Source organism: Neoarius graeffei, chromosome 18 (assembly GCF_027579695.1).
Source record: "Neoarius graeffei isolate fNeoGra1 chromosome 18, fNeoGra1.pri, whole genome shotgun sequence".
Lineage (NCBI taxonomy): Eukaryota > Metazoa > Chordata > Actinopteri > Siluriformes > Ariidae > Neoarius > Neoarius graeffei.
In genome coordinates this window covers 35,016,673-35,029,849 of record NC_083586.1, presented here as the reverse complement: position 1 = coordinate 35,029,849, position 13,177 = coordinate 35,016,673, and the positions used below count along the sequence as shown (strand labels likewise).

Genomic DNA, 13,177 nt, shown 5'->3' with positions numbered 1-13,177 from the left:
CAGCCCGGCTTCTTGGCCCGCCCATGTCCCGTTTACCCCCAGAGATACCCGGCTTCCCCGGAAGTGACGATTTTGTCGATTTTAACCAATAACAACTAGCCGAAATTGGCTGTTCAGAGCCGTCTCGTAGACTACAACGGATACCCGGCTGCCAGCAAAGGTGATTCTCGTAGCGAACTGCAAGTTCATCAGACATCACTCAAATAAGTTACAGGATGACATAGGGATAGTTATGAATGTAAATACAATCTTGGGCATATATTATGTTATGCAAGTTATTGTTTTAATGAGAATTCAACATCGTAGACGCCGCAGTTTGGGGAGAGAATTTTAGGGGAAGTTCGGCTTCCCTTGTTGTCTCTGAGAAATCGCCCCTGATATACTCAAGGTTTTACTTCAACATGGTCCCAGTGCAAATCCTGGCAAGCTGGTTGCAAGGACGCCTCAGCGGTTTTCTGCTCCCCCTGCTTACTTTCCCACCCTGGAGGTGGCTCCACGGACAACACTGCTTGGACGGTCACTGGAGTTTCGGACATGCATCATTTGTCGGAGAAAATAAAAAAAACATGAGTCATCAAAGATTCACATGGGCAGCTGCCTGAAATTTCTGGCTTTTGGGAGAATGAACATCGCTACACAACCAGATGAGGGCTACAGGCTAGCAGTTCATCGCCACAACGATGAGGTGAGCAAGAACAGGCACATATTAAACCAGCTCACCCAATGCGTGAAATTTTGTGGAGTGTTCGAGTTAGCTCTACGAGGCAAAGGCGAAACTGAGGGCTCCAGTCACCGTGGTGTTTTTCTGGGTTTGGTTGACTTCGTGACTCACTCACACACAGTCACAGAATCCGTTCACTTTTGATGTTTTCAATGTGCATTTTTATATTTGCCACACTTTGCTCTGAGAGTTAGCACTTTGGTAATATCCTTGGTAAATACCAGTAATTGCAAGATCTAAAGATCCACTCATCGATTTATTCAACTGCTATTGTTATGTTAGCCAATTATTTACAATGTTTTGTGACAGTAAGTGCACTTTCCTGTTGTCCTTAAGTTGCACAGTCTGTAAAATTCTTGCTGGTCATGGAGTTTGAAGTACAAAATCTATTTACAGAACATTCTGTAGAACAGTACTTTCAAGATTGGCAAATAAATATGTATTATTTTTTAAAAATATGGTTTCCTTTCTTATTTAGTTGTTGGACATATCTTTTATAAAGATATCATTCACATCATACAATATTGAAATAATGTGAATAGTGAATAGGGCGTAATTGGTCATCGTGGAGCCAAACTATTCTTCGATTGTGAATGTTGTTTGCAACTTTATACCACAGCCTATAGCTTAGGTAGCTACAGGGAAAAGATTTCTGTAATGTGCTGCCATCTAGTGGGCTGAAGTGGCATGGAACTGTGATATGCAGAGAGAAAATGGAGTCAATAATGTCTGGCTACCTATAATGTACCTGTTGAATGAGTCACCTTATGACATTATTGGATAATTTGCCCCTCCTGAGAAAATTTTCAGGACCCGCCACTGTGTTGTTGAGTGTGATCGTGATGCTCTGGGGGAAATTTCCTGGCATGGTGTTCGTCTACCTGGAAGCATCAGTGTAAAACAGTTATTCTTACTGATCATTACATTCCAGGCATTTAACAGACACTCTTATCCAGAGCAATGTACAACATACCCAGAGCAGCCTGGGGGGCAGTACGAGGTTAAGTGCCTTGCTCATGTGCATTTCAGCCATTCCTGCTGGAATTGAACCAGTGACCTTTTGGTCCCAAAGCTGCTTCTCTAACCATTAGGCCATGACTTCCCACACTGCGCACCTTTACAATGTCATGATGAAACATTTCTATACAGTGGTCTCTTCAAGGATGACAATGTCCACATTCACAGGGAATAAGGACCCTGTTTGAAAGGTTTGATGAATTCCATCCATTATCTGTAGCCGCTTATTCTGTTCTACAGGGTCGCAGGCAAGCTGGAGCCTCTCCCAGCTGACGACGGGCGAAAGGCGGGGTACACCCTGGACAAGTCGCCAGGTCATCGCAGGGCCAACACACAGAAACAAACAACCATTCACACCTACGGTCAATTTCGAGCACCAGTTAACCTAACCTGCATGTCTTTGGACTGTGGGGAAACCCACGCGGACACGGGGAGAACATGCAAACTCCACCCAGGCTTGAACCCAGGACTTTCTTGCTGTGAGGCGACAGTGCTAACCACTACACCACCGTGCCGCCGTGATGAAGAATTCAATGAGTTAAATCATATGCTACGGCCTTCACAATCACCAAATTTTGATCCAGTTGAACAGTGATGGGAAATTTTGGACCAAGTATGTGAAGGCATTTCAATACCAGTAACTAACAAATAATAGTAATAAAAAAAACCCCACTAAGTCCACTAGTACATTCCCTAATGTAATATTAGTAGTTATTTAGTGGTCATTTTGGTAAATATGATTAACATAATTGAGTGGCGCCCTCATGTGGTCAAGAGACTTCCAAACACCATTCAGCAATATTATAATCTTACAGGCATAAATAAGTCTTTAAAAAAATATATAGCTTTGCCAAAACTTAATTGTAATCCAACATACAAGACTTGCATTTATTCATATTGATATACTCCAAGGGCGGCACGGTGGTGTAGTGGTTAGTGCTGTTGCCTCACAGCAAGAAGGTCCGGGTTCGAGCCCTGTGGCCGACGAGGGCCTTTCTGTGCGGAGTTTGCATGTTCTCCCCGTGGGTTTCCTCCGGGTGCTCCGGTTTCCCCCACAGTCCAAAGACATGCAGGTTAGGTTAACTGGTGACTCTAAATTGACCGTAGGTGTGAATGGTTGTCCGTGTCTACGTGTCAGCCCTGTGATGACCTGGCGACTTGTCCAGGGTGTACCCCGCCCTTCGCCCGTAGTCAGCTGGGATAGGCTCCAGCTTGCCTGTGACCCTGTAGAACAGGATAAAGCGGCTAGAGATAATGAGATGAGATGAGATATACTCCAATCCAAAGAAGAGAAGCATTAATTTTTGTAATAACTATCGAACAAATGCTCATACACTTCCCCATAACATTATCAAGATGCTACATTGGTGACATGATCATAATCGTAAATGATTAATGATTAATTCACACCTCTAGGCCAAAAGAGAACACCACAACACGTTGTCAAAGCATACTTTTATTTTCATCTTCACTTCAAGACATCACACTTGATCCAGGTCTCGCGTACAAAGGCTGGAATGTCTTCCCTAATACTCTACTGATACTGAAGAAAAAACAAGAACTTGCATTATTATTATAATTAAATTGTGAAATATGTATTAAAAGGATGCTGTAACAAGCAGGAACGTTCCAGTGTTGTAAAATTTGGATTCCGCCATCACCACCACCACCTTACTCTGCCGTTTCCCGATTCAGAACTGGAATCTACTGATGTACAGCAAGAATGTCTTGGAGAAAACGGTTACTGTTCTCTTAAGACGCTTTTGTGTACTAGTGCAAAGCAGCTAATCTACTTCGGGGGGGGGGGGGGGGGGGGGGTGTCTATTCCAAAAGGTACTGAACACTTAATGAAGCTTCTAGCAGACTATCCATCCATCCATTTAATAACTTTAGTGTTACTTAAGCTAGCTGCATTAATTGTGTGACCATTGAACACAGCTTTGAACCATAACGAAAAGCCAAAAGTCTAATTTAAAAGGTTAATCGTGTTTGTAATGCTGGATATCACCAGTCCTGGACAACACCTGATTTCTAAGAATAAGTTTAGTCCCAGTGTATAATGATGTGCTTAAACAAGGATGAACAGTACAACACAAGGACAGCTAGGATTCGGTTAGAAACTACATACAGTATTAACTTCCTGCATCATCCACAACTATTTCTTCTTCCATGCAGTCCAGCACTCGAGAACGAGACAAAGCTCCAGATTCGCAAGCCAGCGTGGCCTCAAACAGTCTGGTAGCCATTTTGATGAAGATAAGCAGCTTTTAAAAGGAGCGCCTGCTCCGAGCTCTATGTTTAATAACTAATCGGAGATTAGCTGCAGTTCAGTATATTCACTATGTGACCACAGATTGTGCATTATATTCTTTTTATCGTTTGTTTGCAATAAATTGTGCTGCGTTAAAGACCACAATGGTCATCTGGTTTTAATGCGCATCATCCGATTAAATGTTAAAACAGGTCTAAGAATAAAGCACATAAAATAAACAAAACCGAGAGAGAGAGAGAGAGAGAGAGAGAGAGAGATTAAGAGAGTGTCTCTATAGACGGACATCTCATCATCTGTTTAATCTTGAGTTCATTTTACAAACCTCAGATGTGGGAACATTTAGGACTGAACTACATACCTGCCCCCCCCCCCAAAAAAAGTATAAATTGCAATTTCTGCTTGCATGGAAACTACACACGCATGCACTTTAGGGGGAAAATGGTTCATTAAACAAAAAAACCCCAACCCACACAAACAAACCAACGTACCGAGGCACATAATGGAATTAAAACCAGCAAGAAATATTTGGTTAAATCAGAAACAAGATGGAAATTAAAAGCAGAACCACTGTAAATCGTCCCAAAGTTTGTTCCCGTGAACGGAATGCTAATGAGACACTCATGTGGGCAGGATCAACGAGCCGCCCGCTTGCTGTTGGTTACAGGACGTGACGGACTCTCAGGACTCCCGTATGGGGACGATACTGGAACTGGTGATGGAGGAGGAGGAGGATGAACAAGATGAAGAAGAAGAAGGTGTAACTGCCTTTCTCTCTTACAATGGAACGTGACTGAAAAGGTACGAGACGGATTCGCCGTTGTGGGTTCTCCGGATGGCCTCGGCTAAGATCATGGAGATGTCGATGACCTAGAAAAGAGCCGTACAAATAAAAATCAACAACCACGAGCAGCCCATGAGCACTAACAGAGAACAGCAAGCTGCAAATTAAAAGTGATTAGGAAGCACACGCCACGTTTCCACTCAGGCAACTGCATCATGAAAAACATGAACAGGATTCAAGAATCAGAGCGTCACTGTCACATCATGAACAGGAAAAAGAGTCACTAATTCTAATTTTGATTTAATTCACCACAGTTTAGCTCATGTGATTCATTTCAGCAGATTCACATCAAATTAGAAAAGACCATCTTGAATTATTTTCACTTTATAGCCACAAAAATATCAGGATGTAGAAAGAGCGATTTTCAACAATAAAAGTGAATATTAAATTGACCCTTTATGTGAATACTAGCAGGTTACCCGGTGCTGCCCGGGTTTTGCAAAATTTTGGGCTGCCCCCAGACTTCCATGTCAAATTTGGTGAAGATCTGTCAGGAAATGGTGATGTTAACCCATGACAAACAAAAATCCAAACATCCACCATCCAGGGGCCCACTGGGGACCTCCTGGGGCCCAAATATGGAATTTCTGAGTTCTGCCAAATTGTGGCCATCTCCTGTACCTACGTACCAAGTTTAGTGAAGATCTGACGAGAGTTTGTGTTGATAAATCTCATGTGAAAGGCATTGAGGGAGGGGGTGGGTGGATGTTGTGCCCCCCAGGGACCTCCCAGGGGCCCATACATGAATTTTGTTTATATCTGCAAAATTCCGGGTCATTCCCTATGGAATCAATTTTGTGCCAAAATGTTCACACAATACTTTTGAAATATCAAACAAAAACGACAAATCAAAATACAAAAAAAGTCAATTTTTTTTAGACTGGCAAACAAATTATTCGTGTAATCGTGCAAAATATCAGTCTATTACTCTTCAGAAACCTTTTATTTTTGTTCCGCGTCTTTCTCAGTTTTGCTTAACGTAATTTGAATTAATTCAATATCATAGTCGCCACTGAAGTCCACTCGATCCTTGTTTACCGTCAATGGATCGGTCACTCGTCAAACAGTCCGCCAGAATCCGAGTAGGGAATGGCTGAGCGTAGCTGTCGGTCAAACACAAGTTACCCAATGGGAATGCATGCCTGGACAGCCCGCCCACACGTGAAGTTTGTGCCAAAACTGCAAGCAAAAAGTCAGGGAGCGCAAACGAGAAAGCTGGAATCGCAACCAAAATAAATTACATCAAACAAAACTGAGAAAGACGCGGAACAAAAATAAAAGGTTTCTGAAGAGTAATAGACTGAGATTTTGCACGATTACACGAATAATTTGTTTGCCAGTCTAAAAAAAAATTGACTTTTTTTGTATTTTGATTTGTCGTTTTTGTTTGATATTTCAAAAGTATTGTGTGAACATTTTGGCACAAAATTGATTCCATAATCCCCGACCTAGTTGCCAAATTTGGTGAAACAACGCTTATTATAGGAGATTTAAGTAAATAAATAAAGATTTTAAATACATCATTAAAAACAGCCAATTCATGCATTTTGACACCCCCCCCCATTTAAAACATTAGTTTCAATGTTTTAATTAATTGTATTCTATTTATTAAATTCTCTTTTTTTTTTACATTTATGTAATGCATTTATTTCTCCTACATTTTATTTACATTTTTCTTTATTTATTGGCTCATTACTTATTGCAGGGGTTCTCAGCCTTTTCTGCTTTAAGGCCCACCTAGTCATACTTGTAACGAGTCGGGCCCATTAAAAAGATCCCCAATTATTTTGGCTCATCTATTCTGTTAGAATCTAATAATCAGGCATGAAAACGGGTCAGGGGTGAAAAAGGTGAGAAGGGTGCGCGAGTGGTGACGTGGCCTCTGGTGTTGTTTTATTTTGTTTGGGGGGGGTCCTCCCCCAGAATAAATATTATAGCCTCCTTACTAAGTATACTGTATTGACATTTGCACAAGGACATACAGTACAAATACATGTAGTTATAGTGAAATTATGCCCTGGAAAAAAATGCGAATAATAGAACGAAGAAAGTGGAACACACAAGGAATAGTGATCATTTTTCCTTTTATTTGCCTGGACCACCAGTGTCTCCATGGCCCGCTTTCGCCGAGTTGCCACATGTTTCAGCCTTGCCCGCTTCTCTCCTTCAGCAGTCGGTTTCTTGGCCTGCTGAGCACTGCAAGTTGCTTGAGAGCCATACTTGCTCTGCTGCTTTTCCTCCTTGTTCACCCTCTGCTGGTGTTTGTATGTGGCTGCTGCAGAGTTAATGTTCTTGCACAATGTTCTGTCCACTTCCCCAAACTTCACGTCCTCCCTTCTAAAGAGCTGCATAGCTGTCTTCCCCCTGGACATCAGCGTGTACTTGACCGTCTGTATTGCATTAAATGTTTCCATGTTCATGTTGCCACTCCTTTGATCAATTACATCATTCATCAGACTAAATGAGGACTCGACTCTAGGCCCATGAAAGATGGAGAGGCAACACTTAACCAGTGCACCCAGGGAGGGGTACTTGTCTGGTTTGTCGAAGACATGACTCCACCACTCCACGATGCTTTCTCCCTCCTTGAAGCTGGGGATGGTCAGGTCAACACTGAACCGCACAAGTTCCCTCTGGATATCCTGGTCTGCTGGCAAGAGGTGCCCCAGCATACCACTCAGCCTGCCGAGATATGGAAGTACCTGCAGCTTTCAGTTCTTTTTAAATCAAGGCTGAATACTTTCTTCTTTGCTGCTGTCTTTTATTAAATCAAATTTGAGACTTTTAATTTGATTTCTTTCAGCACGGACAGCACTACAAAATGGCGTCTCCACTATACAGTGCCCTATATAGTGAGTAGCGAGCAATTTCGGACACAGGGATTGTCAAAAGACGCGCGCGCCCTCTTTCGAATGCTGATGTCATCAAGCCGGAAGTTTTGTTTGTTTTGATAGCAATCAGGAAAGTTTGAAAAAAGTAGGAAATTCAGTCTGATGACTCAATCCAGCTTCCAGCTTCTGGTGGTCTGGTCTGCACTCTGACTGATGTGTGCACGGTCTGGCCAGCAGGAGAAGAGGCGCGAAATGATGCTGCTTGCCCTTTGCAGCGAGATGTACTCGTCGCTATGGCGTCAATATCAAAGCAGGAGGTGGAGGCGCAAACCGGCACGAGCTGTCTATGGGTGCGAAGCGACCTCCTTGCCCTTTGGGTCAATATCAACCCCCCCAATTTTTTTTTCTCATCGGATCTACACGATTCACGTAGGTCACCCATTTTGGTTTCAAAACGGCGAATTTTGCCGAAAGGTGAGGGATTTTCATGTATGAATAATCTATTGTAAAGTGTATTAATGGGATGCAACATCACTCCCTGTTACAGATGGGAGCCCAGGAATGAATTAAATACAATAAAAAACTATTTTTAATTGTAGGCATCGTGTTTAAAACTGTATGGATGCGCCAGAAGCCAACATAAAACCATGCATGCAGGTCGTTCTCAGTCAAAAGGGATTAATGATCCAAAAATGGAGTCTGGTCCATTAACACGAACTTATTGCCATGTTTGTGTACAGAAAACAAGCAAGTTATTAAAACCAAGAAGTGGATATAGAAACCACTCAGTGGGATAGATCCTTACACGCTAACAAAGAAGGATTTTTCCTAAGAGTTGGAAAATTATCCAGCCATTGAGTTCCCCGACATCTCAAACTACCTGGTGCTGCAGACATCGTTCTACACGGACACACAGATGAAAACCTGGAAGAGCATGGAGGAGTACAACTTTTTATACGTGGCTGGGTTAAAGATCTGGGGATCAGGACACTACAAGATGGACGGCGGTAGACAGATCCAAGTGTAGGAAGAGTGTTTATTAGCAGGCGTGATATTTAAGTTAAGTTTATTTGTATAGCGCTTTTAACAATAGGACATTGTCGCAAAGCAGCTTTACAAAGAATTAAAGTCTTTAAACATGAGCCAATTTTAATCACTACTCTATCCTCAATGAACAAGCCTGTGGTGACGGTGGCAAGGAAAAACTCCCTCAGACGACATGAGAAAGAAACCTGGAGAGGAACCAGACTCAAAAGGGAACCCATCCTCATTTGGGTGATAACAGACAACGTGATCATAAATAACTTGCTTCTGTAACTGTCCTATAGAGTCAAAGTATAACTGTGAAACCAGGAAACTCAGTTTTAACATGAAGTCTGTTTGAAGTTAGAGACGAAAGTGGAGCAAAGGAAAAAACCCTGAAATGGGGGGGCGGGGCAACGGGCAGGGCGGGGCAACATCCCCCGAAAATATTTTAACAACATAACACGCAAAATCCTGCATTCTAGTGCATTTTAATACTTATTTTCAATAAAAGTTATAACTTTTAAGCCTTTTTCATGTACATTAATAATTAACGTCAAAAATATCAAATTTAATTCCCCTAGTTAATGAGTAATTTTCAGGAGTGCATTTACATAGCTGCCAACATTCCGAAATTGTAAATAGTAATACAAGGTTGGGTACCGAGTCTTGGTGGGGGGTCAGGGGGGCCCCCCCGCCACCAAAGCTTTCTAGCAAAACTACCCTGAAAAAAAAAAAAAAAAAAATCACACTAAAACAAAATAGTTTGACAAAATTTATTCTACAAACTAAACTATCTTACATTAATTTGCAAAGTTCTTTTCAACAATGTATGAAAATAGTCAGTGAATCAGGCAAAAACTTCAAACAATGCAATTGGCACATATAACTTTTGACAAAGTACACATTAGAGAAATAGACTAGAGCTTATGGCCCTTTTCCACTACCCTTTTCCAGCTCACTTCAGCTCGCTTCAGCTCACTTCAGCCCGACATGGCTCGTGTTTCGACTACCGAAGGACAGCACGACTCCGCTCGCTTCAGCCCTGCTTAGCACCCAAAACTCGCACGGTTTTGGAGTGGGGCTGAAGCGAGCCAAACCGAGCCGAGTGGGGCTAGGGGCGTGAGGAGACACTCCCCTGTGCACTGATTGGTTAGGAGGAGTGTCCTCACATGCCCACACACGCCCCGCGAGCACGCTGGGATCTGTAAACACCGCAAACCCGGAAGAAGAAGAATTACGAATTACGAGAATTTCTGAAGCCTTATGCGCCTCGCCTCATCTATACGCTCTTGCCAGTATCTGTTGGCGTTGTTGGTGACAACAAGCCACAGCACCAAGACCAGCAACACTAACGACTCCATGTCCTCCATGTTTATTGTTTACTATCCGGGTCGTGAGACTACCGCTTAAAAAGGTCACTGATGTCACTGTTTGCGCCGTGTAACGACATCACGTGACGTCCACCCACTTTCGCTAACTCCACCCAATGTATCCACCCACTTCCAGCCAGCACGGTTCAGCGCGGTTGTAGTCAAAATGCAACTCCAACAGCCCCACTCAGTTTGACTCAGCCCAACTCAGCACGGCACGGCTCAGCCGCGTTTGTAGTGGAAAAGCGGCATTACTCGGTCAGAGCAAGGGCCCAACATGACTAGCAACGGCTAGGGGAATGTTGTGTTCAATGAAAAAAAGACGTGAACAAACATTCGGCCCAGATTGTTGACAGTTCATTCGAAGTGGCCACCCATCTCGTTAGTTTTGCAGTCTTTGAAATATTGTCCGTGCTTTCCTTGTGAAGGGAGGTTTTCACATGTGTTACGATATCAGAACGCCCGCCATGACTGATAGAAATGTCTCGCCGACATGGAGCACAAAACGTGTAGTGATTGCCCTTACTTGACTTAAAAATGAAGGGAAACTCCTCTCGGAACGAGTCCTTGAAGCGCTGGCCCTTAGCCATGCTTTCTTTAGAGATTAGTACTACGCTACATCTTCATAACAAAAGCTTGAAATGCCATGCTTTGTTCAGAAACTTCGTGAACAAAGGCCAGACGATAGCGTGCCATGGATGATCTAATAGCATCATTGATTGGCTGAGAGAACAAGCAATAGCCAATAAAATTTGGCGTAGTATCTGCCGCTTGGAACGAAGCGGTGTTTTATCAAACACGAATCCCACCGGTGATAGACTTTGAAAATGACCCATGAAAATTGGCAAAATCGTATTTTATTGTAGTTAATTCGTATTTTCGTAATCAAAACGACAAATCGTAATAAGCACGATTTATTCGTAGTAGTTGGCAGCTATGCATTTAGAAAACGCGGTGATTTTCCTGCTACACAGTTCATTACTTTGAAAAAAATCAGACAGTTGAAGGTAAACTCAGCAAAATCCCAAAACAGTGCTGTTAAAAAGTAAAGGTCTGTTAGAGTTTCTAAAGCCTTCAGGTTTCAATGTTGGGGACACTGAGCCTCGTTTATCAATCTTTTAGTAGAGTTGTGCGTTTGCAGAAGCTAAAGTGAAGGAAACATTTCCAATTCACATTTATGCGAGTTGAAGCCAATTGTTTACATTAGTTCGTATTGTCTGTAAATTTAAACACACCAATGAAGACCACATTTCTCATGTAAATCAGGGGCGTAGCTAGGAGTTTTCAGGGGTGTGTGTGTGTGTGTGTGTGTGTGTGTGTCACACACTGACTGGCAGCTGAGTGCATTATGTAACAGAAAATAAATTACCACTGCTAGTTTTAGGCAGCTTAGAAACCGGCTCTTCCATTATTGCTGTTTCTTCCACGTTTTCTTGATGATGTGTTCTAGAAACGGCACTAAAACTTAGCTTCAAAGCCACAAAATACAACTTTGATGGAAAAAAAATATATAATAAATTGCTTACCTCTCTTCACGTCGAAAGGAGCAGGAAAGTTTTGCTTGTTTTAACACGGCGAATCATTAACAGAAGAGGAAATACTCATAATTCGCAACTGAAAAGACTGCAGCTACACTGGCAGCTTGAACATGCTTTCTAATGTGATTGTGTTGCGCTTGCACAGAACGGTGTCAGTCCTGCACGCCTTAGCACGTTGCCTTGGCATGCGCGCCTAACGAGCTCCGGCACGCGCGCCGTTAACAAAGAACACCTGTCTTTAATCAATGAACTGTGTTTGGGCTATTTAAGGACCGCACCCAGGTAAGGACGATGTGAAGTATTACGCCGCATCTAGGAACGTGAAAAATCCAAAAAATTAATTTCTCCATTCGGAAAACTGGAGATTTTCAAGAGTTGTGTCAAATATCCGGATTTCCGGGTCATTAGCAGAAAAAATCCGGCGGAAAATCTAAAAACCCGGAATTCCGGGAAATTCCGGAACACTTTCATAACCAAGTTATAAACTGTTCATTGATGGAAACTTGAGTGCAAAACTGTTCATGACAACTGCAGTCCTAAAGTTCGCAAGTTAACTGTAGTCCTCAGACATAAAAGCATTACTCGAAGTGTCCAGATCTGTCTTCCAAGTGTTTTTTTTTTTTAAACAAAAAGCAGAATATTTTAACAGCGTTATAAAATATGGCTAGAAACAAATGTGACTGTGATAACGCTTCGCAAAGCCTCTGTGAAAACAGCTTCTGTATCTGTGCATGCTGATTTGTGTTGAAATCAGTATCAGGCGTTTCCTATAACGACTGGGTCCCGAGCACATGCACAACATGCTCAGAGCGTGTGCATGGCCACTCGAGCTGCGCCAGAGTCAAGCGTTCACCTGCTGTGTGGCCGCAACTTTTAGCTCACGTGTATATCGCCACCAAAATGCCTCATTTTCATTTATAACCCTTTGCAAAGCATCACGAGCTGTAGTTAGTGTGACTGTAGCTTAATGAGATGGATATGATGTTGGATGCAACCCAGCAATTGTACCAGACTATGGGGAAAAATTAGCTTCAACTTGGGGGGGGGGGAAGAGAGATTCATAGCCCACTAGATGGCACTGGCCCAGTGGTTGAGAAACACTGACTTATTGTATGTTGTTTACTTGCAATCCCATCAATAGAATAAACAAACGATTCCCTGATTCATAAAAACTGCTGGCAGAGCACCTTTTTACTGGTGTGTGTGTGTGTGTGTGTGTGTGTGTGTGTGTGTGAGTGAGTGAGTGAGAGAGAGAAAGCGTCTCCTGTGATGCACGCTAACCATAGCAACACTCATACTACTTCAAGCTAATATCAGCTACAACCAACTTGTTACCTTGCAACACAGGCTGTGAAATATTTTGATTCACCATGTCAAAAGACCTCCATATACTCGTTCATTAAAAGCATATACGCAGAATCATGGCCTCACTTTCGTTTATAAATGCCTTGAGACCCCAAGAATGGCACAGGAATAGTTTTAAGTGTTAACAATAAATCTAATATAGCCATTTTTACGATTAAAGTGATTTATACAGGTAGTGGTCTGAGTGAATGACGTT

At 42.5% G+C, this 13,177-nt stretch overlaps 1 protein-coding gene across 1 annotated transcript in view; it reads right to left on the bottom strand.

Annotated features, from left to right (window-relative positions):
- Nucleotides 1–3,178: 3,178 nt before the first annotated feature.
- The window catches only part of LOC132866142 (ribose-phosphate pyrophosphokinase 2), a 46,957-nt gene continuing 36,958 nt past the window's right edge, over nucleotides 3,179–13,177 (bottom strand). Inside the window, exon 7 of the mRNA XM_060898737.1 lies at nucleotides 3,179–4,877. Within this exon, the coding sequence (XP_060754720.1) occupies nucleotides 4,785–4,877 (93 nt within the window). The 3' untranslated portion in view covers nucleotides 3,179–4,784. The remainder of the gene's footprint in view (nucleotides 4,878–13,177) is intronic.